This window comes from Babjeviella inositovora (genome assembly GCF_001661335.1).
Source record: "Babjeviella inositovora NRRL Y-12698 unplaced genomic scaffold BABINscaffold_3, whole genome shotgun sequence".
Lineage (NCBI taxonomy): Eukaryota > Fungi > Ascomycota > Pichiomycetes > Serinales > Babjeviella > Babjeviella inositovora.
In genome coordinates, this window is record NW_017566840.1 from 578,703 (window position 1) to 601,741 (window position 23,039).

Below are 23,039 nucleotides of genomic sequence, written 5' to 3' on the forward strand. Positions count from 1 at the left end.
GAAATTCACTGCGCCTCAGTGGCTTGTTACGCCCCGTGACGCCATACTTTTCCGTCTATTTTTCTGTTGCGCCACGCTCCTCGGCGCTGGTCGCAACAGGAGCCAAAAACACTCTTGGCACTCTGCCCTTTTAAAATATTTCTTTCCGCCCAATTTTTTGTCTCTTTCTATTTGTTTACCGACACTCTACATTTATTTTTCCATTACTACACGCCCAATAAGCATCCACTGTTAGAGCCACGCAAACCATCGCAGTTCAAAAACAATTACGCAAACTCTTTCGCTATGCTGATTCTCTCATCAGACATTCCAGAAACGTTGGAGCCCGAATCTCTGCGCAAAGCATCCGTCACCTTCAATGACTGCGGCACTACCACTGCTTCGTCCCAGACGGTGCCGGTGGATACCTCGCCGCGCGCCATGGCGTTGTCCTCGCTCAGGTGCCCGTCGCCGCCGCCAATTCTTGCACAGACGTCCATTGCCAAGGTAATGACCGACGATGACGAGCGGATGAAATTCGAGCAAGTGTTGGATGAGACTTTGCCACTGGCCAGCACGGCCAGCCTCCGAGAAACGGTTCCAGCCGGCGGTGCGCTCCTCAACCGAGTACAATCGGTTTCGCCGCGGCCTGAGAGCAACTCCATCCTGTCCGAGCCCGTATCGGAAGTTTTGTCTGACAAGCTGCTGCCTAACAAGCTCCTGCCTGATCTTAAGCCTATCCTATCAGAGGCTATGGTCATTGAGAAGTCCATCGACCGGATTTTGATACCGGAACAGACACCGCACCACCAAAAGGCGCCATCTGTACACGCCCACTTCTACGTCGAAGACACGCTCAGACATGGTGGTGGAACCCGCTCTCGATCAGGCTCAGCGACGATCCACGAAGGCTCAGAAACCCCTGCTGCGCGCTCCACCACGAGCCTCGAGGACAAAAGCCCCCGCACGCGACAGCCAATATCGGTGGAGTCGCGGCTCAACATGGAGGACGGTAAATTCCACGTACTTCTTGGGGTATGCGGCGCCACATCCACCAACAAAATCAAGAACATTATTAGCAAGCTCGAGGAAATCTACACGCGCGACAAGATCTGCATCCAGCTCGTGTTGACAGAGGCGTCCGAGCACTTCTTCACACACAAGCAGCACGAGCTACCAGCGCATGTAACGATGTGGCGCGACCGTGATGAGTGGGTCTGGACGAACCGCCTGGACCCGGTGGTGCATATCGAGCTTCGCCGCTGGGCGGACATCTTAATCGTCGCGCCGTTGACGGCCAACACGTTGTCCAAGATCGCGTTGGGCCTCTGCGACAACTTGTTGACGAATGTAATCCGCGCGTGGAACACGCAGTACCCGATCTTGCTCGCGCCCGCGATGGTCAGCCACGCATACAACTCGGCCATCACGAAGCGCCAGTTGAAGCTCATCAAGGAGGAGATGTCCTGGATCGAGGTCTTGAAACCGGTGGAGAAGGTGGTTGGTTCATTTGGAGATATCGGTATGGGTGGTATGATGGACTGGAACGAGATCGTTGACAAGATCGTCATGAAGTTGGGAGGGTATCCCGAGGAGGAGGATGAAGACGAGGATCAAATGGAAGGCGGTGACGATGACGACGATGATGATGACGATGATGATGATGACGAACCAGAGCTTTCGGATATCTACGAGCACGCGATAGATGATGAGGAGGAGCCTCTGGTGGAAACATTGAGTCTTAAGTAGTTGTCGTACGGTGTCTAAAATTTTGTCATTTCGCCATTGCTCGTTCTTTTACTTTACGGCTACTATTCTCTTAGCGCCATCTGCGATGCAGGCTTCATCCCTACAATGTTTAATGAATGGATTTAATTAATTGAGAATCTGATGTATTTCCTAAGGATCCGGATATTGTGTTTTTGATCATAGGGTGCGGCTTTCCCAGGTTTGCATATTGGGTGCTGCCTTCAGGTTGTGTCGAGATTTTTTACATCCAAACTGTGGAAGGGAAAGCGTAACACGGAATTACTAAGCTTAGCAATCGGGAGGTTATCTAATCTGCAGGAAACTCGGCATAAGCTATCGTTCCGTATTGGGGAGAATAGGAGCCAGTGCTCTGAGGACGATGAAATAGCAGTCCGACTGAAGATGTCGTGGGTTTGTGAAAAGATTGGTTTTATCATTCATAACGATCTTTCTGTGCTGTTCGGGTAGTCAGTTTACAACTGCAACTGTCAAACCATAACCAATTTCTAACAAAGCGATAAATGAAATCACCTCTGACGCAGCACTGATTCTAGTCTGTTTAGGATGATGACCCCAGGGGTGTATATTGTAGTTAGGTGAAGAATACGATGGATGCCGCACTAACTCCTTTACTGTGTGGTCATCATCTCAAAGGCACCCTGAAATCAGTACTCTTAAAAACCTCCATACATGATCATCAAGTCCCACCGAGGGATTTGTGCCCTTCACTACGTATCAGTGTGTATCCAGGGTACAAGCACATAATACGCCCTTATTTTCATCAACGTTTTGTATACCAAACGTTTCTCTTTGCGACATTATCTTTCCTCCCCAATAAGGGTCACAGCCACCTCCCCCGCCTCCTATCACGTGAGTTCTCATCACCACCGCCACGCAGAATGCGCGCACCGGACCAGTCTGATTTGTAATCGAAAAAGAAACACCAAAATATTTTTCAGTGACTCAATAAGTTCACGCCGAAATCATACAACCACGCCCCGAGTTTCTCTCCCCTTACCCTTTATTATCTCCAGCCTCATGTCGTGTATTCTCCTTCTTTTGCACCCCACGATAGTCACGTCACCCGAGGAGGTTGCCACGTTGAAGCGGCAAGTCGCGGCGCAACATCCGGGTGCCACCGTTTCCCAGCACATCATCGACCGTGTGGCGAACAGAGTCGTGCAGTTAGCGCCAGTTGAGTACAACATAATCCGCTACGTGTCGCCACAGGTCACAGCCTTGCCCCAGACGGTTCTTCCGCTCATCTTCCAGGCCTTGAAGCCGGCTGGTGTGTTCGAAGGGTCGTTGGATCCAGCACAAGCGTTTGACGCCATCATGGAGGGGTTTGCCGTGGATAAAGGCACAAACACATGGACTCGGCCCCAGGCACAAGCTGCCGCTGTTCTCTTGAGAAAACCAGATGTCAAAAGCTCTTTGCCCAAGTTCAAGAAGGCGCCCGACGCTGCCAAATTAGCATACTTCGACAACGCATCGGACGACGAGGAGATGGATGAAAACGAGCTTATTTCGCTCGATGAAAGACGCGACAACCTTGTGATTCCTGCGAAGTGTGAGTTGCCCACTGGCAAAAGGAGAAGAAAGGCGTGTAAGGACTGCACGTGCGGGCTAAAGGAGCTCGACGAACTCGAGACCGCCGCCCAGCGCTCGGTCCAAGACTCTTTGTTAGCAAAGATGGCGCAGTCTGCGTCCGCGGAGGCTGCCGAGATCGAAACCAGATTGAAGGGTAACGCTGTGAAGTTTGCCAGTGCAGACATCACCGAGATCGACTTCACGATTGAGGGTAAGAAGGGCAGCTGTGGGTCATGTGCCTTAGGTGACGCCTTCAGATGTGACGGCTGTCCGTATTTGGGCCTTCCTCCATTCAAGCCAGGCGAGGTGGTGTCGATCGACGCGATGGGGGACGATTTCTAGAAAGTGGTGGCACGGCCACGTATTTATTATAATGTCAGCATTTAGCAAAAACGAGTAGGTAGTAATATAGATGTAACCTGTGGAGAGGAACTAAGCTTTTGTCGGGCATATTATTAACCTTGATCGCGCTGGTGCGGGATTGGCTGTCTGGAAACATAAGAAGGCAATAAACGGTAAAGAAATAATATGCGAGTTCAAGTCTGGGTCTGGACACCCTCATTAGATTGCTGAGAATCACTAGGCTGCTACAAGGGTTCTAGGAATAATATTAGTTATTTATAATTCGCATGTGTACACTATTTCTATCACATAGGTTTTCTTTTTGTTTTTTTTAATAAAATCTGTTTATTATGATGCCGCTAAGGTTATGATACAATTATGAAACGAGAGATCTAGCACGAAACGCTTTGCTATAATCATGGTCTCCATGGCCGCTATGGGTTTTCCGTGGTAGAGTCACGGAAATCCACACCCCTAAACACTCAACAACGCCAACATGCCCTCAACCCTAGACGCCTCCTTGGCCTTCTCAACCTCTTGGCCCACTTTCTTCTTTAAGCTAAGCAACAACTCCTCCAAGACAGGCGCCTTTTCCACAACCGCACCATACATTTCCATGCACACGCTGACGTAGTCCGCCACCAAGTCCACACACTTAACGTCTTCGATGTTCTTGTGGGACCAACGGATCAACGGCTCCAAAGAAGCCTCATCTCTGCCGGAAAGCGCGACTCTCACCTTTCCCCTGGCTCTCAACTCGTTCAAAATCGTGATTGTCACCTCCTTGGCCTGGCCAGTGGTGAAAGCCGCGTCAAACGCCTCAGCCCATCGGAATCCGTTCAAGTGCTTCTCAAACGGACGCAACTTCTTAGTCGGCTTTGGCTTGTCGCTGACGATGCGGTGCTCGTACTCGCCAGTGTACTCAGCACCTCTCATCATTCTGGCAAAACTGTTGGACTTGGACTGCTGCTTGACACCCTGTTTGACCCTCGGCTGGGTCTTTCGGGTGCGCACGGAGAGCAACCCGGAAGTCAAGCCGGCCACAAAGTGTTTGTGATCTGGCGAAACCCCACACGACAAAACGCCACCGCCAAACTTCCAGCCAAACTTCACGGCCCAGTCCTCAGACGAGTCAAAGATCTTGACGTGGCCGTCCAAGGAACCCGCGAGAACCCCTCTGTCCCCCGCATCCGCGAGACATGTGACGGTTTTGGTGAAGTTGGACAAGTCACGCACGAGTTTGCCCCCAGCCATGTCCCAGACCTTGACGGAAGTGCCACCGGCAGTGACGAGTGTGGTTGGCGAGAGCGCCATGACCGCCTCGACCGGTGCGCCCTGGTCGAACTTGGCGATCGGACCGGCAGAGCCGCCGATACGAGCATCGAAAATGCGCACGAACCCGTCGTAGCACCCGGTAGTGATAAGGTTCGAGGAAGGAATAAAAGCCGCGGTACGGATGTAATCGGAGTGGTCATCGAAGGACATCACGGGAGCCTGTGCAGACGTGATGTCGTATAAACGCGCGACTCGGTCGTCGGAACAGGTCAAGAGGTTGGTGGAATTAGTAGGGTGGAACTTGGTCACGTGGGTCGGGTGGGTGGATGGGTTAAGCGTCACAAGCAAGGTTCTTGGCTGGTGTGCATCGAAAATTTGCACGAGCCCGGACGCGTCACCGGCGACGAGAAGCCTGCCGTCGTGTCTGAACTCGCCGGAGTAAACGGTCTCCTTGAAACGGGAAAAGGTCTTGACAACCTGACGGGTCTTGGAGCCGAATACCTGGATACGAGTAGAGGATGTAACGGCAAAATCATGCGGACTGACCGGGTTGAAATGGATGTGCGTAATGGCGTTGTGTTCCTTGACGAGCTGTGTGTTGGTGAATCCGCGCCAGTATCTCTGCTCAGGCGTAGTCTGCTGGGCCGCGGTCGGCGCACGGAGCGGCTGCACTCTGGTCTTGGTGGAGGACATTATAGATCAAAGCTGGATTGGGGTCGGTATAGCGGGACTCGGAGCGATATGACTGGGAAGGCGGAGATTCATACCGTTTTGGTGTGCATGATTTTTTTTTTTCTCTATAATTTTTCACGCATAGAGATGAGGCTTGAATGCAGGATAAAGTGTTACCCGGTGTTCTCCTGGTAAGAGTAAGTTCGTGGTAGGCGACGATACACATGTTTAGGTAGATCATTGAACCTGCTAGAAGGCATGCCATTCGCCGATTGGTACCGGTTCTGTGAATAATTGAATCAGCTGGATAATGCCTTATAGGGTGGTCCAAATGTATGGGCTTAGTGTATCAAGACCATCATGCAGCTTCACCGGAACTGGTACTTTGAGATACACGGAACCGCTTGGTTAGGAAAGGGCAGGAGAAAGTAAGCAAAATGTGCCTGTAAAATGGTTAGAAGATCCCTCTCCCTACTTGGCTACTAGGTAAGGGTTAATGTGACAAGGTGCAACGAGTGACAAGATGTGACGATATACGCACTCAGTGCAGGGGTGGAATGACGAGGGGGATTTTACACAAGGGGTAAAAGATAAGGCAGGAGACTTGGTTGTATGGCCAGCTGCTTCCGTGTTGTGATAACCAGACTGGGGTAGATATAAAATAAGGAAAGGGATTGTATTCAAATCATTTATTGGGATCAACAGTATTTATCGGGGATTCTTAGTTGAGCTTAGGTATCTAAGAATGTCTAAAGCCCGGTACTTGTATATTTGTTATTTGGTAAATAAAATTGTGACAGCCCTATGTTTGCTCAATCAATAGTTTTTCTGTGTAGATAACCGTGGCCGGAAATGAGGAGTTCAAACGGCTATATTGTTTCTCGTGTCATGGATTTCACGTTTAACAATTGAGGTGATCTATGATACTGTTTGTATGTTTAAAAATGCATTCCAGGAAACCATAAGGGGCTAGTTTTTGGGGGATGATGAATAAATTTTCCTAAAGTCGGAATGGTGCAAGTTAGGCCAATAATGTTACCAATCCTAGTAACACGGGGGTATGCTGGCAGAGAACCTTCATGCTCTATTTCTGTTTTTTTTTAGAGTTTATAAAATAGTACGCCACTATTCTCTTTGAATTTGGCTGAGGTAATATATATCGTTATTTTAATGCAGCAAAGTCATTTATTTTTTTTTTTTTTTTCAGTTATTCTCTGAATTGCTCCAACTTTTGTTAGCCAAGTGGTGAGTGGCAAATATCAATTGCTTCCAACAAAGTACCTTGGTCTAAGACCAGAAAAGCATCCCAAATTTCTCTTGAGCCCTGAATTATTACCGATTTATTCTAAATGAACTATGTTTGGTAATTCCAAATCACTAGCTATCATACCTTCCTCGTACTATCTCCGAAGCGTCCTGCCTTTCACAGATTAAAAATGAAACTCTGGCTGGTTTTACAACGTCCGAACAGCACAAAAATAGACTTTCCCGCGTCGTCTGGTTTGCGTTAGAGTATTTTCCTCTCCAGGAAAAGGTTAAACCCTTTACACCTAGTCGAACTATATATTTTGTCATTCATGTTGGCTCTTTCTAAACGGAATCGTAACACGTGTAATAAATCGTTAAACTAAAATATTAGGCCAAACGTTACCTGCCTTGTTACAACATCCCAACAAACTGGGAATGTGCTGGCATCGTCCAGATACCACTTTTTGACTACACGTTATGTCATGGTTTCAATACATTGCTCTTGTCTATACGTCATAGGGTTACCAGAAAAAAAAAATATTAAATAACCTTGCGACGCATGTGTAAAAATGGGCTACACCTTGCTGGCAAAGGTCTGTTCGTTCATCAACTTGTTTGCATTCTTCGCTCTGTACTCTTCCTGGCAGTGCCTCAACTCGGAACACGAGTGATCCTCCACTAACCGGTGCTTCGAGCAGTACTTGTGGTTACAGTACGTACAGTCTCCGATGAACTTGGCTTGCGGCTGATGGCACTGCAGGAAGTGGCATGTCTTTTTCGAAAAGGTCTTGCGTTTGATGCCGGGCTTGGTGACTGAGGCGGCGGCGGCGGTGGGCGATGTGGTAGGTGTGAGGGTATTGGAGAGTGTAGCCGAATCTGTCCGGGCAAGACAGAGTTCCACCTTCTTTATGATCGGCGAGTTCAACGGGTTGAACAGCTGGAGCGCGAGCGAATGGTTGTTGTGGACGAGGATAATCGTGGAGTGGTCTACAATGTCGAGGGTTTCTAATTTCTGGGACAAGATATCCAACACCTTTCCGTTGAACACTAGCTTGAACAGAGACGGCTTGGCGCCTGAGGGCAAAACGGCGATCGGAGCTGCAATGATCACCGACGTCTTCAAGTCCATGACACTCGAGTTATCGGGAATAGTGATCGAAAAGACTGGGTGGTTAGTACTCTATTCTCCTAATGACGAGACGGTGGCGACATACGAGAATCTGGCGAACCAGAGGAGGATTTAACAAAGATCTTCATAGTGTTTGAATGTGGTAATGTATAGATACTTTCGGACTGGAAAGAGATGTGAAAAGGGGTGGAACAGAGGTTAGAATATAGTGGGAAAAGGAGAGAGAGTGCAAAAAAGTGTTTGCGAGCAAAGTCTCTGCCTATATATAGCCGCCTGCACAGTGACTGTAATCGTCTTCTTCCGGGATCGAAGCGCTCGGCCTCCCGTTGTCAGCTTATCGCACGTGAGTACATGCACGTTTCTTTTGGCGTATGCACCGAAACGGCCTGTATGCCGGTTCTTGATTGCTTTTGCTTCTCAAACCGTGCTAGTTTCTTTTTTTCCGGGGATTACGTCAACTGATCGCCGGTTACGGAGACGGTGGAATTCTGGCTAAGATCGGCAATTCCATTCTAGAGCAATCCCAGTAAGCCGGAAAGGAGAGGATATATACCTGGATGCCAAACCCTAAGAGCAATCCAAGCTAGAAGTTATGGGGAAGTTGTTCTCCGGACACTCTAACAACACCCTTTATAAAGATGGGCAGAAGAGCTACGATATTACCTATATCCACCAAATACGAATAAGATGGTGTCGTACTGAGTTGCTATATGATATTCATTCATATCAAATGTATCCTTTACCTTGTTTAGTAAACACTATAAATCCAAGTTCCTAAATTTGCAACCGAGGTAGTTTGCTCTTGCGAAAATAAGATGGAATTGGGCTATTTGGAGCTCCGTTGTAACTATAGAACTATCATTATAACCGTCAGCGACGTAGTCTAGCTGGGTACCATAGCGCTACTTTTACAAAACTAACCAATCTCACAGCTGTCTCAGGCTCCGCTGTCTCGGACATGACAGCATCAACCCTTGTCTCGTGTAGAACAGAGCTCGGTATATTTATGCGCATGACTAAAACACAACCTCGATTGTCGTGTCAGGGACGAGAACCCGAGACAGCTGTATTCGATATCCACCAGTGGCCAAACCTATAACAGGAATGGGTAAGGGTGCACACACGTTTGAATAACTTGTACGAGAGTGTCTAGGTGGTTACACCAGTAGTGATCTCTACTATGCATCTGTGGCTAGGTGCCCTTTCCTAGTAAGATGTTTCGTCGCATTTTCTCTCAGTATGCCTCAAATTCCACGCGATAGCTTTGGTAATAGGCGTAAATTCGGGCTATGAAAATCTTCTTCAGTGCGCAGCAAGTAGCGACCCATGTGCTAATCCTGGCATCGAATGCACTGCGGAAACTTTATGGGGTTAATATGACGGGCATCAATAACCATGTTGTATTTCTGGATACAGCTTGTTACACTTTCCCATGTGCTAAAATTCCGCTTCGTCACTATGGAGTGACTCAATCCAGCCGGCAACCATCGAATCGTTCATTGGATGCATGCACTAGTCTTGTTCGCCACTATTTAGTCAAGGCAGGATGTAGGGTTTCCTATACTAACAGTTTCTCGTGTTGGAGTAGCCTATCACGGTGGTCATGGAACGTTATATAGCATATTTCCATGTCATTTTAGTTATTTAATGGGTTTATACGGGCTAAGATTCATGGCTGAACCTTGTGACAACGTGTGCCACTGTTTCCCTGGAGTTACAAGAATATATAGTCCGTGGGTCCTGTTAATATTATCTCTATCTTCCAGCCTCTCGGAACCCAACCCTGATTCCCTATCCAAAATTTTATTTTTCAACAGCAGACTAACGTATTCCTGAGCTTGTAGATCAATAACATCCATAGGTGGTATCAGAGAGGCTTAAATGGTTTACGTCAGCAGTCTACCATTGTGACATACCTACGGTATATCTAGCAGATAATAGTGGATACTGATAATTAGTCAATAGAGAATATTTTTCGTCCGTAAGCTATACGCAAGGGTAGTCGGTGGCCTTACATATTGAGGCGGATACGATACCAGGGTGACCGCCTATCCGAAGTAGGAGATAACGTTCGCTAACGTTCGTCCGGTTAAATGGCACCTTTACTACAATTCCTCTACTCTAATCAATACTAATATCATTTGTGCGGCCCTCCTTCTACAATGGGATGCTAATATCATGGTAAATAACCCTAGGAGAGAATGTTTCGCTCCTATCCAGGGGCTTAATTTAGTTTCAAGGCCAATAACTATTTATCAAAGTTATACACCAAAATCTGTGGTCTAACCATTCCGCTCAACTCTTAGGCATGGAACTTGACATCCCAAAGCTTTACAACACCGTCGTTGCCGCCACTGACAACCTGCTCGCCTAACCAGGCGACAGCAGTGACCCCGCCGTAGTGAGCACCAGGGAACTTGATATTCTTAGCAGGTCTCGCCACACTGTAGACAATGATCTGTTCGTCAAGAGACCCAGACACAAGGAACTCATCTCCATGCCAACTCATGCTCGTGACTCTGGCGTTATGGAAGGACCAACGGGAGGTAACAACGGTACCGTTGGTCGTTTCGTACAACACAATCTTCCCCGTTGTATCAGCCACGGCCAAATGCGAGCCTGATGCAGAGAGAGCCACCTTGCTCACAGCCGAACGAAGTGGAGCCAAAGTGGTCCTTGCGTATGTCTTTGCATCAAAGACGTTTAAGGACCCGTTCTGGCCACCCACAATGATGCCGGTCGCAGAGGCAGTGACGGAGGTGGCAATAAAGTCAAGCTTAGAGGTATGTACCTGCGTCCCGAGCTCAAACACAAGAAGTTCAGATTCGGTAACTATAGCGGTGGTAGTGCCATGGCTGGCCGTACCCTTTGGCTGCCCGCCCAAAACGGTCTCTGATTCGTGGCTTGACCCCTTCTGGTCGATGATCAGTAACTTATCGTCCCAGCCCACACTGCTGACGCTGTCACCCAAGTTGTTGAGTCCAATCACCATGTTTGTGTGGCCTGTGCCCCCGAGGTAGGAGGCGCTCTTGGTCTGCAAGTCCCATTCAGCGATCCTCCCGTCGTATGAACCGGTATAGAGCCTTTCGCCCACCGCTATAGCGGTGATGGACTTTTGATGCCCCTTTACAATCCTCACAGGCGCATCGGAGTCCAAACTTAAGAAGTTGAGCTCACCCGAGAGGGATAACGAGATGATATCGGTCTTGGTGGCGACAACCCCAACCTGGTGGGTAGCCACGGCCTTTTCGAACGTCCAGGTTTTTTCTGCGGTACCCTCAGTACTCCACAACTTGACGGTTGAGTCAGCAGCAGAGGTGACAAATTGGGTGGAGTTAACCCAAGAAACCGCGAAAATCCCACCATCGTGGGCGTTTTCTACTTTGCGGACGAGCTCGCCAGCCCCGCTATACACCACAATGGCTCGGTCTGCACCCACACTCACGATGAACTCACCGTCAGGCGAGTACTTTACGTCTCTGATAAAGTTGGAGTGGTTGCCTCTTACACTGGATTGGAACTTGTACGGCGGGGCGGACAACACGACAAGCGCAGAGTCGTTCGCCACGGTAACCGCGCGGAACGGTCTCACCGGTCTGATGGCAACCGCGGTGATGGCAGCGGAATGTCCAGATATCTCACCAACAGAGTTTCCGGTGTCGAAGGTGAAACAGTGGCCAAATTTTTCCTTACCATCACCCACGGCAATAATACGCTTGGAGTCTGCATCCCAGGAAAGATCGTTAATACGGCCAGAAATGATCTGGAAAGAAGACTTGACGGACTGCGAGCCCTCAAGGGAACAGTCCCACACTTGTACCTGCCCGGACTCATCGCCAGATGCAATGTAGTAGCCAGAGGGAGAGAAACGGGCAACGGTGGTGGTGTGGGTGTGGCCAGTGAACTGCCAGGAGAGAGACGGGTCAGAAACAGAGCGGATAAAGATCGATTTCCCCAGAGCATAGGCAATACGGTCGGTCGTAGGGTCATAAGAAAGATGGGTCGTGAGCGCACGTGTTGTGGCTGGGAGCGGAGCCCAGGTGGAGGCTGAGAGGTTAGTATTGCATGACGATAGCGATAATGTGACGGCATAAGGGAGGTTTGATGGAGCAAGATGATTCAACATATGAAGCACGATGGTTCTAAGCATTATGGAAAGTGTCTCGACGGTTTCAAAAGGGCGTGCGGAGTGGTAACTGGCGTTCAGAGAACGTATGATATACGGAGATTGTGAATAAGCAGAAACATCGTTTGATAAGGCAGCCGGGAATCGCAATGAGTCAACTGACAGGAAAATTTCAGAGGGTCTGTCGCAGGTTGTAGGTCCATTAGTCTACCACTACACTGACCATGCTTAATGAGTGGCACAAAAACGTACATCTTCGAAAGGGGGATGCCCAGGCCAATCTGAGCCCAAGACCGTGGCCATGTCACCCATGTTATCGCTTCAGTTATGGTACATACTTTGCATGAGCGACATTTTCGATAGATGTCCTTTGGATATTATAGGAAGCAGATTTAAGGCTTAATAAAGCAGAATCAATTCAATTGATATGGTCTGGAGAGAGGTCAATGACGTGACACGTTGATCCGCTGCGGTCAGGAATTTACCAGCCGATAGGATTCAATGTATGGAGGATTCCGCATTGGCGCATCGGGCTCGTAACCGATGTAGACAGAGCGGAGAGATTACTATCACCAGCATAGACATGTTACTTGTTTAATAAGGGTACTAGAGAAGCAACCATGATAGGGGTTTTTCATTTCGCATAAAACTTGTAAAACTGTGCAAATGATGGTATCTGGGCATATGTGAGGCTATGATGAAGTTTGCTGAGCAAGATCAAGCGAATCAAGTAGTAGGGGAGGGCCGGTAACGTTGGTCAAGGTAAGGTGGTATAACCTTATTCTAAGATACTTTTTTTTACTCAATATCAGTTGTTGGCTTAACAACTTTGAATGTCTTAATCTCCTTTGGAAACACGAAAGATGGTACTTTGTTTCAAATATTGCATGCCACGGATCCTATTACGAGGATAGGTCAGGAAAAATCACATACCAACACGGCAAATACATCGATATATAAATATATAATAGATGTATATATATAATATTCCTTGAATTTTCCTTTTAAACGGGCTCACTCACCCCATTAAACGAGACGGTTAACCTCACTTCATCAAAATCACGTGCCTTAGACTCCAGGTCGGACAGAAATTTTTCACCCCGGATGACGTAAACCCCGACAGATCCATCTCTAGCCCTCTTTTCGTACACCAAACTATAAAATGGCTAAAAGACCGCTTGGCTTGGGCAAGGCTGCCAAATCGAAGAAGCAAAAGCCAGAAGCTGCTGAAGCTCCGGCGGATGTGCTCACGGTTGAACTCAGCGAAACCGCGGACGCGGACGACGAATTGGCGCAGTTGAAGGGGTTGTGGCAGACTTTTGTGGAATCTCCAAAGGACAACCAGCTCATTCTCAACGGGCTAATCCACGAATGTGACCGTTTGTTGAGAAACTACGCCACAGAAAACGAGGGAAAACAGCTCCCGGACTATTTCCATGCAATCTACGCCGGCGCGCTTGCGGATATGACTAGGTTTTTGGAGGTTGAGAAGGAAATCGACGAGTTTTTCACCACCGCCGAAGAGAGAATTGAGACTGGCTTGGAGCAGTACCCTCAGTCCATCAGCTTGTTGTTTGCACAGGCAAAGCTCTTGCTCAATCGCATACCGTTGGGCTATGTCTCGCGCATGGACTTGGAGTCCACTACCAAGGAATTTCCAAAGGTTGCTACCTTGCTCGACAGAGCGTTGGATGTGTATGAATCCGCGGAGATGCAGGCTGAAATCGCCAAAGACTTTTCCTGTTTTACCCAGGAAAACTTTGAGATCTTAGAGACCTATGACGACTTGTTGGACTTTATTGACAACTTTGGCCGCAACACCGCCGACGGCTTGGACAGTGACGAAGAGAGTGGTGACGAGGAAGAAGTTGAGTTATCCAAAAAGCATCCTTTGAGAGGCATCAAGGAGGAAGACAAGTACAACTTGTGGTGGAGAGAGCATGTGGTGACGTTTTTGACCCACTTTGACGCAAAAAAGTCCAAGGAGGTCTCTGATGTGGCGTTGCGTCGCGAGATCTGTAAGCGTTTGGGCCAGTCTTACTTGATGGAGGCCGAGGAGCCGTCCCAGATCTTCACCGCTCTCACCTATGAGAACAGCGATGAATACCCTGATCTCGACGTCAAGGAGGTCCAGAAGGATGTCATCAAGCTTGTAGAGCAGGCCATTGCGTATTTGAAGCAGGCGGAGGACCCAGAAGTTCCACAGAGCTGGGTCGATATTGCTGAGGCCCAGATCACCTTGGCGAACTTGCACGACAACGAGAGCGAGATCCAAGAGGCGACCTACAAGTTGGCTGAGGAAAGATTGGCCAAGGCGAATAAGGCTACCCATGGAAAGTATGACGATATCATGAAGAACTTGTTGGCTGGTGACAGCGACGAGGAGTAACTTATAGGTTAGTTTTAATTATTGTATTTATGGGGTAGAGGTGTGAGAATTGTCACGCAATTGCAAGCGGATCAAACGTGCACCTTGAAAACTAATCTAGCTCAAGCCATACCGACTATTAATCCCCCTTGGAAATAAAGTTTTTCTGACTGGGTGTTTATATAACCAATTTATGGATTATAAAGAGAATGATTTAGTCATTTCTGAAGATCTCCTCAAGGCTTCCGCTGCCTTCTAGTCTATGCAGGACTCCCGGCACCTGAACCGATCTCGTCAAAGTTAAGGCAATACTGACTTCTTACTCCACAGCCGTCTTTCACCACACAACCTATCTCCTTACACGCTACACAATGTCAAAGACCATCAAAGCCACTGCTGACGATATATGGAAGAACAAGGTTGAGAAGATTGTACGTCTGCCATCCCCTATCCCCTGATCGCCTACTAACGTACCAGAACTCAGAGCTCTTCACCTTGACCTACGGCTCGGTTGTGGCGCAGCTCTGCCGCGACTTTCACAACGATTACGTCCAGGTGAATGCCCAGCTAGAACGCATGGGGTTTAACATCGGTATCCGCTTGATCGAAGACTTCTTGGCCCGCACGGGGCTCGGCAGATGTCAGAGCTTCAAAGAGACAGCTGAGGTGGTATCAAAGATCGGTTTCAAGATCTTTTTGAACGTGGTTCCTCTGGTGACAAACTGGTCAGGTGACGGGAAGCAATTTTCGTTAGTGCTCGAGGAGAATCCGTTAGCAGAATTCGTGGAGTTGCCACAGGACGACAAGGCCAGCCGCGCGTTGTGGTACTCGAACGTGCTCGTAGGGGTCTTAAAGGGCGCCTTACAGATGGTTCAGCTTGAGGTGGATGTCGCGTTCGTCAAGGATGTGTTGCGGGGCGATGACGCCACGGAAATACGCTTGAAGTTGATCAAGGTATTGCGAGACGAGGTCCCAGCCGGCGAGGACTAATATAGTGGGTTACTTAGTGTATATTATGAACGTTTTATAACGCGTAGCTGGAGAGATACAACCACTGATGAGGTAGAAAGATTGAGATGACATTTAAGCCTCATTAAAATGGGTAAGGTATGTTTGCTGGGGCCGACCTGAAAGACGCAATGAGGATGAAAATGGGGCGACACTAAGGACTCTAAACATTCATAGAGTATAGGGATTGAGTCCGAAAATAAGTTGCTTGATTATATACACTCGCTACGGAATAGTTTTGATATCTTTATAAAGTGTTTATACGTATTCACCGCCTTCAGATATTAACTCCTTTGTCATTATGGTTTACTTTCTCCTTCTGAGGCGGGGACGAAAAGGCTGTACAACCCGGTCACTCAACGGATATCGCATTACAGTCTTGTCTTTTCAAACGCTTTATTAATATGGTTCTTGCATTTCTCTATAATAATCTGCTCCCCTTTTGACATTTCCGCCTTTCAATGAAAAGTAAAACCAGATGATCAAATATGGGTTGCATACATGAAATCACCAAGCATCGATGCACCAGGTGCCCCATCGATATCTACGGCCACCTAACTTCGTCGCTGTTTACACAAAAGACATTAATTAAACGTTAGGATACAAAAAGATTAGAGGGTATGGTAACGGGATGCGAATTAACAAGCACACCCTTGATCAGTGTTGGTGCTTGGCTTGTTCAAATTGATTCTCGGCTTTGAACGGCTCATTGTAGACCGGATCTGTTCCTCCACTGGCAACTGCTCGGCGATCCGGTAGAATACGTCCCTAATCCCATCACCGGTCTTAGCGCTGACCTCACAGAACAATAAGCCGTTGTCGATGGCGTACTGCTGAGCCTCTCCCGTCGAAACCTCTCTCTCCGCTTCCAAATCTAGCTTGTTTCCGGTAAGTGCAATGGTTATATCGGCATTCGCCTGTCTCTGTAACTCTTTGATCCAGTTCTTGGCACGCTCTAACGAAGCCAGCTGCGTGATATCGTACACCACCACCGCGCAGTTGGCGTTACGGTAGTACATCGGGGCCAACGACTTGTATCTCTCTTGGCCGGCAGTGTCCCAGATCTCAAACTTGACTGTGGTATCGTTCGCCAACTTGATCGTTTGTGTCAAAAAGGCGGCACCAATCGTGGACTCCCGGAGGTCGTCAAAAGAGTCTTTGACGAATCTGTGCACAATGGACGATTTCCCAACCGCCGACTCTCCAAGGAGAACGAGCTTAAATTGGGCGAAGCGGGGGATTGGATCTTCAATAGACATGTGGAAAGAGCTTGTGTGGTTATAGACCTGTGGGTTATAACAACTGTGGTGGCAGTGACGTGGTACGTGACATTAAAATTGATAAGGCAAATACTATGGCTAGCCAGCCGATAGCGCTTAGGTAAGCGACAGAGGCGTGGTTATGTGCCCGATGTATTACTACCATATGTCCAAGAATATGCGTTTTTTACACATCGACTCTCGGGGTGGCCAAGTTGGCTAAGGCGCGGGACTGTAATGTTAATGTAATCCTGAGATCGGGTGTTCGAATCACCCTTCCGAGATGTTTTTTGGAATTTAGTAGATGGTGCTTTTAATATATTATAGTTGCGGGTTTGGTTTGTTGGTACTATAGTCCCTATAAATTGAGGAGACAACTTGAGATGCCTGGCCTTCGGCGCCCGGTGCCAGTTTGTAGTGATAAAAAGAAAACACAGCATGGGGTAGCTGCGCCTCGAGGAGTCGGTGTGGAGGATAACCACGGATCTGGAAAACGGCATCGATACATAGGTAAGCCTGCAATGTTTTACTCAACTCGCATTAATCCAAGGTTTCCAGTTGTAGTCTACTCGGATAGGTCGGAATGTCCTGCCTGAGCATGTTATTATGATGGACCAACTTGACAGTGTGCGCTTCGTCCAGGTGCCCCCTCGTCTCGTTAAAGCCGTCATAGTATTACATAACCTGGATGTAATCTCTTGGGTGTAACCTCCTGAATGGAACTTTTTGGGTGGAATTTTTTGGGTGAAACCTCTTGAATAGATTCTCTTGAATAGACGCTCTTGGATTTAACCCCTCGAATGGATATAAGAATTTATATCACGTTGACTGGGGAAGGCCATCCCTAATTGACATTCTCGTGCTATCCTCCAATATTCAGCTTGTAGTCCATTGAATATGATACTATAAACTAACACTATTATGGCATATCTAGCGGGTAATCGGGAATGCTGTTAGCTAGTTATAGGAATACGTTTCCTTCATAGAGTATATACGAGGAGGAGTTAATGCCTTTATATATTGAAGGAGAATATGATACCAAAATATCCGATGATCAGTAGTTGTATAACCATAGCCTGATCGGAAATAAGAAGATATCGGCCGACAAAGTCTATCTAATTAAATGCCACCTTTAACATAGCTATAATAGGCTGGCTGCTCTGGATGCTATCAGGGATTTTACGAGGTTAAGGGATTTTTCCCAGAAACTCCGTGTATTATTCAACACCCAAGACAAAAACTTTAGTGTAACTTGAACTCCCACGCTTATCCAAGAGAAACCTCTGATTTCGGACTAAGGGGGTCAATTATATTAGGTGACTGTATAGAAAACAAACTAACTCTAGTTTTTAAGGAATGGTTTCGTGGTCTAGTTGGTTATGGCACCTGCTTAACACGCAGTACGTCCCCAGTTCGATCCTGGGCGAAATCATCCTATCTTTTTTTGACTGGACTGAAGTATATTTTTAGATAGATTGGGTTGATGCTTCAAAGTTTTATTGTACTAGTAGGCGTTGTTACGTATATGTACTGTTTAACGACAATATATAGTATATATGAGTATATATATATTTATATATATTTATACTTTAACCAAACATATTTTATATGATCAGCCTGTGAGCCACCATTCCGATTTATATAAATATACGTGAATAAAGATATTGGAAATGATTTATATAAAATTATTATAGGAGAGATAGGCGCTGGTTTCATTAGTTGTGTATCGTACATACGGAATGAAAATGCTAAGACAGCGAGATTTATTAAAATAGATAAGGTTTCTGTCCCGAATTCTAGATCTTTATTTATTTGCGGTAGCTACCGGTACACTACATGCCGGAGCCCCCCTATAGGCTACGTGTGCACTTCGACCACACAATTTCATCAGCTTGATCATGCTTCTGTTGTCGAAGGTCCCAGGATAACAACAGTCACTATAAACAGCTCTCTCGAGTGCTGATAATTTTAAAATATTCTGATGTTTGATGAAATTCTGTCAAGCTCCAGCAACCCTGTCAGCAATTCGGAATATGCTAGTGTTATGACCCAAAACGTAATTCAAACTTATAATACACGAGCCGGTTTGGCGCATAGGATATGTATGTTATTGACAGGCATTTCTTAAAGTAACCCCTTGCACTGCCAAGAGTTATTTTATGACTGTTTTACACGGAGTTAAACTGACAAAGGCAGTCCGAGTTTTTTTTCTGTGTCCTGACAACATTAACCGAGGCGAACTACGTCATTCTTGACTATTAGCCTTTATGCATCATAGATCGTATTGTTTAGAGATGCGCGACATGTCTGCTTTCCTAAACAGGTAGTAATTAAACCACGCTATGAAACCTGATCTGAAGTGATGGATAGAATCAAGGACAAGAGGAATCTTGCTAGGCGCTATTAAGGATGCTAACCCGAAGCTAAAGGGAACACTAACCCACTTTTAAAGTGATGTATATAGCAGGTAAGAGAACATTCCTGGTTGTTTTATACACTAGATAAGTAAAGGGATATTGCCGAGACACTAAGCCATGTTGACGCCACGAGATTATGCAATAACAGCACCCGACGAGAGATATTTTAGTTAACCAACTTATTCAAGGACCCCAACCGCAGAGCAGTCGGCTTGATACCAATACATTTTTACGGAAAGTGTTTTGGAGATTTATCAAGCTGCCAGCATGTTTATCATTTCAAAATATTGGAGGGTATTTTAAATCCATTACGTATATCCTAAAAAGTAGCTAAAAAAATCCGGAGGCGTAAACAAGCGCAAGACGTGACCAGTATGAAAAATGATGTATATAAGTGAGGACGAAGAACTGAAAGAAACCAAGCCAGTTAAAAGGGGTATGAAGGGCCAAACCTAGGCCATTTAAGAATAAAAAGAGCAGAAGTGAATAAAATGGGATGTGGAGGGTCTATGTTATTGTACAGGTACCACTTATTTGTGGTAGCGGGTTTTCTCCTTGGTCTCGGCGGTGGCATGGGAGAAATTGATCGTATTCGCAGCCGTGGCAACGTTGATCTTTGGCTTGCCTGGAGTATAGGAGGGGACAATGACTGGGAATCGACTGGGGGTAGTTGGAGCAGCGACGACGGCGGCGGCGGCAGATGATCTAGCAAGATCCAAGTTGGCCTTCACCGGGGTGGCGTCAACCATGCTAAAGGCGATAAGCAATACGGCAGCAGATGTGAACTTCATTGTGTGAGGATACGGGTTTATAAGGAGTGACTTTGCGTTTGAGAACTTTTGTTGATCAAAGAAGGGAATGTTGGACATATATATAGGTTGTGCCAGATGTGGAGGTGATGTGGATCGTGCTGACCCGCTTAGGGAATTAGAGCTATAAATCGTATGCGTCTCGAGCCTGTTTCATGCGATCTAGAGAGAAGATGCATGAGCGGCTGCGCCTGGGGCCGGCTCGTGCGCTATTATTCCCTCCGGGCACGCGTCTTGGTGTGCGTCTGGACTGGGTTTATTTCCATTGCGATGTTTTTCGAGCGATGTCTGCTGGGTTTTGGACCTGATTCCGGTTCTGGGCCTGGCTCAAGATTGGGGAAGTGATCGGCATATCCGCACAAATTTCAGACTAGGTTCATGACACTGTCACTCGTACCCTTGATGAGTCTAAATCTTGTTTTGTATTGTGGGGCCACCCTACCGGTTCTATTGTTTACGATCCAAGAGCGTCGGCTTACTTTTTACTTAAGAACTGATTTATAAGAGGAAATATCACTTCCCGCCATTATATAGAAGACCCGTCAGTTAAGATGGTTGTACTTGACAACCCCAGACGATATTTCCACGTCTTGACGTGGCAAGCTCCGAGCCTGGCCATAAAAAGTCGCGCAGCTAAATTTCGCGTGTTTGTAGTTCCCGGGGAAACAGTGTTAAATGCGCCTCCTTTGGAGGAGCGAATCCACGCCACCCCCTTGTGACAGGTAACGATGACACTTTTGGTACATAAAACGTTTCGGTATTCAACAGAGAGCACGAAGGATAGAGAGTCAAAAAGCAACGTGAGTTCAAATAAATTTTCCGGGCCATAAAACAGTGCTGTTGATTGCCAGTGGAGACATGATAACCAAAATGTCCACCATAGTGTCCGGTAGGGTACGATCCCGGAGCCGGCCCTCACAGCTTTGGGAGATTCGGACGCGTACTCGTGTGTTTAGCTTGGCGACCCTATATGAAGTATGGATTCTGATAAAATCTTGTAGGAGATATACCTGCTGTGCCCATTTTCGGTTGAATTTTCCATGTGCGGAACCTCCAGCCAGTTATAGACCTGGGAAAGTTTGGAGGCTGTGCTTATAGTTAACACTGCTTGCATACTCTGCAACATTTAAAGTACCAGTTTTGGGGGCCTTTCTGTAAACGAGGCTTCTCCATTTACTACACAAGCAGTAACGGAGCAGGTATATCGAAATTGAAATAGGTCCAGAAAACCTATATTAAACACTTCGTGGTAAACTACCCGGTTCCTGGACCTTACAGTAGCATATATCTTATATGGAAAACTAAACACAGATAAACCAAATTTCAAAGTATAGTAGCTAAGCATGGAATATATAACTGCTGTGGACGAAGCTTTTCAAGGGGCCGTCTCAAATAGAAGAAACAGAGGTATAGGTATATTAACACTAACAATTGGTGAAGCGTAGACTAGTTAACCAAACAGACACTGCGTTTACTATAAAATACAAACATACCCAAAAATAGCTCAAGGGAGGCTGGTTTATCACCGGACGTACAATAGAAATAACACCTTCTGAATACCAAAGTTTCAAACAAATACAACTAGGCAATCTTACTTCTTGCTCTCAGAGGTGGTTGGAACGTCCTCCTCATCGCTGTCAGTGACGATAAACGCATCATCTCTGGCCGGTTCCGGCACCACGGTGGCCAACAGCTCCCACTTAGAGTCCTTTTCCCGATCAGCCTTAACCTCCTTCTCGGCACGGGCGCCAGGTTCAATGGTTGTGCTCTCGCCACTGAAGCTCACGGACTTCCCGTTAGAGTTTCTCGTCTTGGAGGGCACTACAGGAGGGTCGTCGGAGTAGTCGTTCAACGCAATCCCAGCCCCGTAGTTCTGTCTCGACAGTTCGCGTTCCTTCTGACGCTGGAATTGGCGCTGCTGGCGAAGGCGTTCCGCTTCCGTGTTCTCAAAGTCGGTATCGTTTCTACTGGCATTGACGTTACCACCCAACGCACCGAATAAACCAGGGGAGGATTCTTCTTCCTGGCTGAACTTGGAGGCAATGCCGGTGACCCACGAGTTGAGCTTTGTTCTTGTCTCCTCCACACCCTTGACAAAGGATTTCTGGAACTGCGGAAGGTCTTCGTCGAAGAACTTGTCAAACGTGTCCTCGTCGTCCGTGCCCTGCGGGCGAGGAGGAAGTGGCCGCTGTGAGGGTGGTGGTCTTTCCGACCGAGGTGGAGGGCCGTCAGGGCGTTGGTGAGACCTTCTTCTGGTACGGTCTTGCTGCTCAAACTCCCGCGCAAGTCTTCTAGCGAGTGCTTCGTCTTCCTCTAACTGAGAGGAACTCAACCCTGGGATACTGACTTGCGCCGGTCTGGAGGGTAAAGCAGGAGTGAACCCCGCTGGCTCAGTGTGAGGGGACGGAATTTCGGCAATAAAGGACGGATCGGATAAGTAGAGCAAAGCGTTAAAAGCTGGGTCAAGGATGCCTTGGGACGCAATTAACACGGCGGTAATGTACTTTTCTTCCACGTTAGGAAACGCTTCCTGGAGGGTCTGTTTGGATTGGTCCGTGGTGGACAACCGGCGTTGGGGCAACGGCGGAGCATCGTCTGCGGCATTCGCGGTATCAGTAGTGGCTTCAATACCAGGAGTAACAGTATCAGCGTTGGTTTCAGCAGACGTGCTGGCCTCAGGCTCAGTAGCCACATCCTTCTTCTCAGTAGCGGCCTCCTTGACGGCATCTTCCACAGTGTCTTCATCCAACAGGATTTCCACCACTTCAGAAGTAGGTTCGACAACTGTAGCAACAGACTTGGCGATTGTAGGCTTGGAAGCTTCTTCGCCTTCGGAATCAGAGTCCTCAAGGGAGAAAGCATCAGCCTTGATTTCGGTTGCTGGTGCAGTCTGGTCTGTTGTCTTGGCCATTGTGAAGTAATACGTGGGTTAGCAGCTTTTATACCTAGGGTCTTTTGGCAATAACAATGGTTTATTAGCTAACAGGTACCCGGCTCTAGGATGAGATTAGCATATGCAAGAAGTTATCAGCTTCCTTTGCTTCTCAGCCCCCACAAGTCCTGTAGAT

The 23,039-nt window shown here is 47.4% G+C and overlaps 12 protein-coding genes and 2 non-coding genes across 14 annotated transcripts; 7 read left to right on the forward strand and 7 right to left on the reverse strand.

Moving 5' to 3' along the window:
- Window positions 1-285: 285 nt before the first annotated feature.
- On the forward strand, window positions 286-1,728 carry BABINDRAFT_6967 (uncharacterized protein; the record flags this gene model as incomplete). Its single annotated transcript, XM_019132542.1, has 1 exon — window positions 286-1,728. One exon carries the CDS (start codon window positions 286-288, stop codon window positions 1,726-1,728), a length of 1,443 nt encoding a protein of 480 aa, XP_018986463.1.
- A 1,038-nt stretch (window positions 1,729-2,766) lies between these two features.
- DRE2 (electron carrier) lies at window positions 2,767-3,660 on the forward strand (the record flags this gene model as incomplete). The annotated part of the gene is made up of 1 exon (XM_019132543.1): window positions 2,767-3,660. The coding sequence occupies one exon, from the start codon at window positions 2,767-2,769 to the stop codon at window positions 3,658-3,660; it is 894 nt and encodes a 297-aa protein (XP_018986464.1).
- A 474-nt stretch (window positions 3,661-4,134) lies between these two features.
- Window positions 4,135-5,628, reverse strand: UTP15 (snoRNA-binding rRNA-processing protein; the record flags this gene model as incomplete). Its single annotated transcript, XM_019130768.1, has 1 exon — window positions 4,135-5,628. One exon carries the CDS (start codon window positions 5,626-5,628, stop codon window positions 4,135-4,137), a length of 1,494 nt encoding a protein of 497 aa, XP_018986465.1.
- Window positions 5,629-7,348: 1,720 nt separating this feature from the next.
- BABINDRAFT_160539 (uncharacterized protein) lies at window positions 7,349-8,135 on the reverse strand. Its single transcript, XM_019128292.1, has 2 exons — window positions 8,070-8,135; window positions 7,349-8,019 (listed from the first exon to the last, which is right to left on the reverse strand). The coding sequence occupies exons 1-2, from the start codon at window positions 8,110-8,112 to the stop codon at window positions 7,430-7,432; spliced, it is 633 nt and encodes a 210-aa protein (XP_018986466.1). The 5' UTR covers window positions 8,113-8,135; the 3' UTR covers window positions 7,349-7,429.
- A 1,230-nt stretch (window positions 8,136-9,365) lies between these two features.
- Window positions 9,366-9,846, reverse strand: BABINDRAFT_160540 (uncharacterized protein; the record flags this gene model as incomplete). Its single annotated transcript, XM_019128293.1, has 1 exon — window positions 9,366-9,846. A coding segment is annotated over one exon (215 nt), but the record flags the coding sequence as incomplete, so codon positions are not given.
- A 292-nt stretch (window positions 9,847-10,138) lies between these two features.
- BABINDRAFT_160541 (uncharacterized protein) lies at window positions 10,139-12,528 on the reverse strand. Its single transcript, XM_019128294.1, has one exon. It carries the CDS (start codon window positions 12,132-12,134, stop codon window positions 10,287-10,289), a length of 1,848 nt encoding a protein of 615 aa, XP_018986468.1. The 5' UTR covers window positions 12,135-12,528; the 3' UTR covers window positions 10,139-10,286.
- Window positions 12,529-13,394: 866 nt separating this feature from the next.
- On the forward strand, window positions 13,395-14,686 carry BABINDRAFT_160542 (uncharacterized protein). The gene has a single exon (XM_019128295.1). It carries the CDS (start codon window positions 13,576-13,578, stop codon window positions 14,497-14,499), a length of 924 nt encoding a protein of 307 aa, XP_018986469.1. The 5' UTR covers window positions 13,395-13,575; the 3' UTR covers window positions 14,500-14,686.
- Window positions 14,687-14,849: 163 nt separating this feature from the next.
- Window positions 14,850-15,856, forward strand: BABINDRAFT_174927 (TRAPP complex core subunit; the record flags this gene model as incomplete). The annotated part of the gene is made up of 2 exons (XM_019130977.1): window positions 14,850-14,909; window positions 14,956-15,856. 2 exons carry the CDS (start codon window positions 14,850-14,852, stop codon window positions 15,466-15,468), a joined length of 573 nt encoding a protein of 190 aa, XP_018986470.1. The 3' UTR covers window positions 15,469-15,856.
- A 40-nt stretch (window positions 15,857-15,896) lies between these two features.
- Window positions 15,897-16,792, reverse strand: YPT52 (Rab family GTPase). Its single transcript, XM_019128296.1, has one exon. It carries the CDS (start codon window positions 16,743-16,745, stop codon window positions 16,125-16,127), a length of 621 nt encoding a protein of 206 aa, XP_018986471.1. The 5' UTR covers window positions 16,746-16,792; the 3' UTR covers window positions 15,897-16,124.
- A 153-nt stretch (window positions 16,793-16,945) lies between these two features.
- BABINDRAFT_t105 lies at window positions 16,946-17,029 on the forward strand. The gene has a single exon. It is a non-coding gene; the product is annotated as a tRNA-Tyr (tRNA).
- A 1,074-nt stretch (window positions 17,030-18,103) lies between these two features.
- On the forward strand, window positions 18,104-18,177 carry BABINDRAFT_t106. Its single transcript has one exon. It is a non-coding gene; the product is annotated as a tRNA-Val (tRNA).
- A 1,273-nt stretch (window positions 18,178-19,450) lies between these two features.
- BABINDRAFT_160544 (uncharacterized protein) lies at window positions 19,451-19,986 on the reverse strand. The gene has a single exon (XM_019128297.1). It carries the CDS (start codon window positions 19,951-19,953, stop codon window positions 19,693-19,695), a length of 261 nt encoding a protein of 86 aa, XP_018986472.1. The 5' UTR covers window positions 19,954-19,986; the 3' UTR covers window positions 19,451-19,692.
- Window positions 19,987-20,400: 414 nt separating this feature from the next.
- BABINDRAFT_160545 (uncharacterized protein) lies at window positions 20,401-20,990 on the forward strand. The gene has a single exon (XM_019128298.1). The coding sequence runs from the start codon at window positions 20,523-20,525 to the stop codon at window positions 20,688-20,690; it is 168 nt and encodes a 55-aa protein (XP_018986473.1). The 5' UTR covers window positions 20,401-20,522; the 3' UTR covers window positions 20,691-20,990.
- Window positions 20,991-21,260: 270 nt separating this feature from the next.
- On the reverse strand, window positions 21,261-22,970 carry CUE5 (ubiquitin-binding protein). Its single transcript, XM_019128299.1, has one exon. The coding sequence runs from the start codon at window positions 22,880-22,882 to the stop codon at window positions 21,563-21,565; it is 1,320 nt and encodes a 439-aa protein (XP_018986474.1). The 5' UTR covers window positions 22,883-22,970; the 3' UTR covers window positions 21,261-21,562.
- Window positions 22,971-23,039: the final 69 nt, after the last annotated feature.

Bases quoted from the DNA above. Each gene is read 5' to 3' on its own strand.
- BABINDRAFT_160539 (XM_019128292.1), bottom strand. From the start codon at position 8,112: ATGAAGATCTTTGTTAAATCCTCCTCTGGTTCGCCAGATTCTC. The intron at 8,020-8,069 runs GTATGTCGCCAC...CTAACCACCCAG, and splicing joins CTCTGGTTCGCCAGATTCTC to TCTTTTCGATCACTATTCCC.
- BABINDRAFT_160541 (XM_019128294.1), bottom strand. From the start codon at position 12,134: ATGCTTAGAACCATCGTGCTTCATATGTTGAATCATCTTGCTCCATCA.
- BABINDRAFT_160542 (XM_019128295.1), top strand. From the start codon at position 13,576: ATGACTAGGTTTTTGGAGGTTGAGAAGGAAATCGACGAGTTTTTCACC.
- YPT52 (XM_019128296.1), bottom strand. From the start codon at position 16,745: ATGTCTATTGAAGATCCAATCCCCCGCTTCGCCCAATTTAAGCTCGTT.
- BABINDRAFT_160544 (XM_019128297.1), bottom strand. From the start codon at position 19,953: ATGAAGTTCACATCTGCTGCCGTATTGCTTATCGCCTTTAGCATGGTT.
- BABINDRAFT_160545 (XM_019128298.1), top strand. From the start codon at position 20,523: ATGGTTGTACTTGACAACCCCAGACGATATTTCCACGTCTTGACGTGG.
- CUE5 (XM_019128299.1), bottom strand. From the start codon at position 22,882: ATGGCCAAGACAACAGACCAGACTGCACCAGCAACCGAAATCAAGGCT.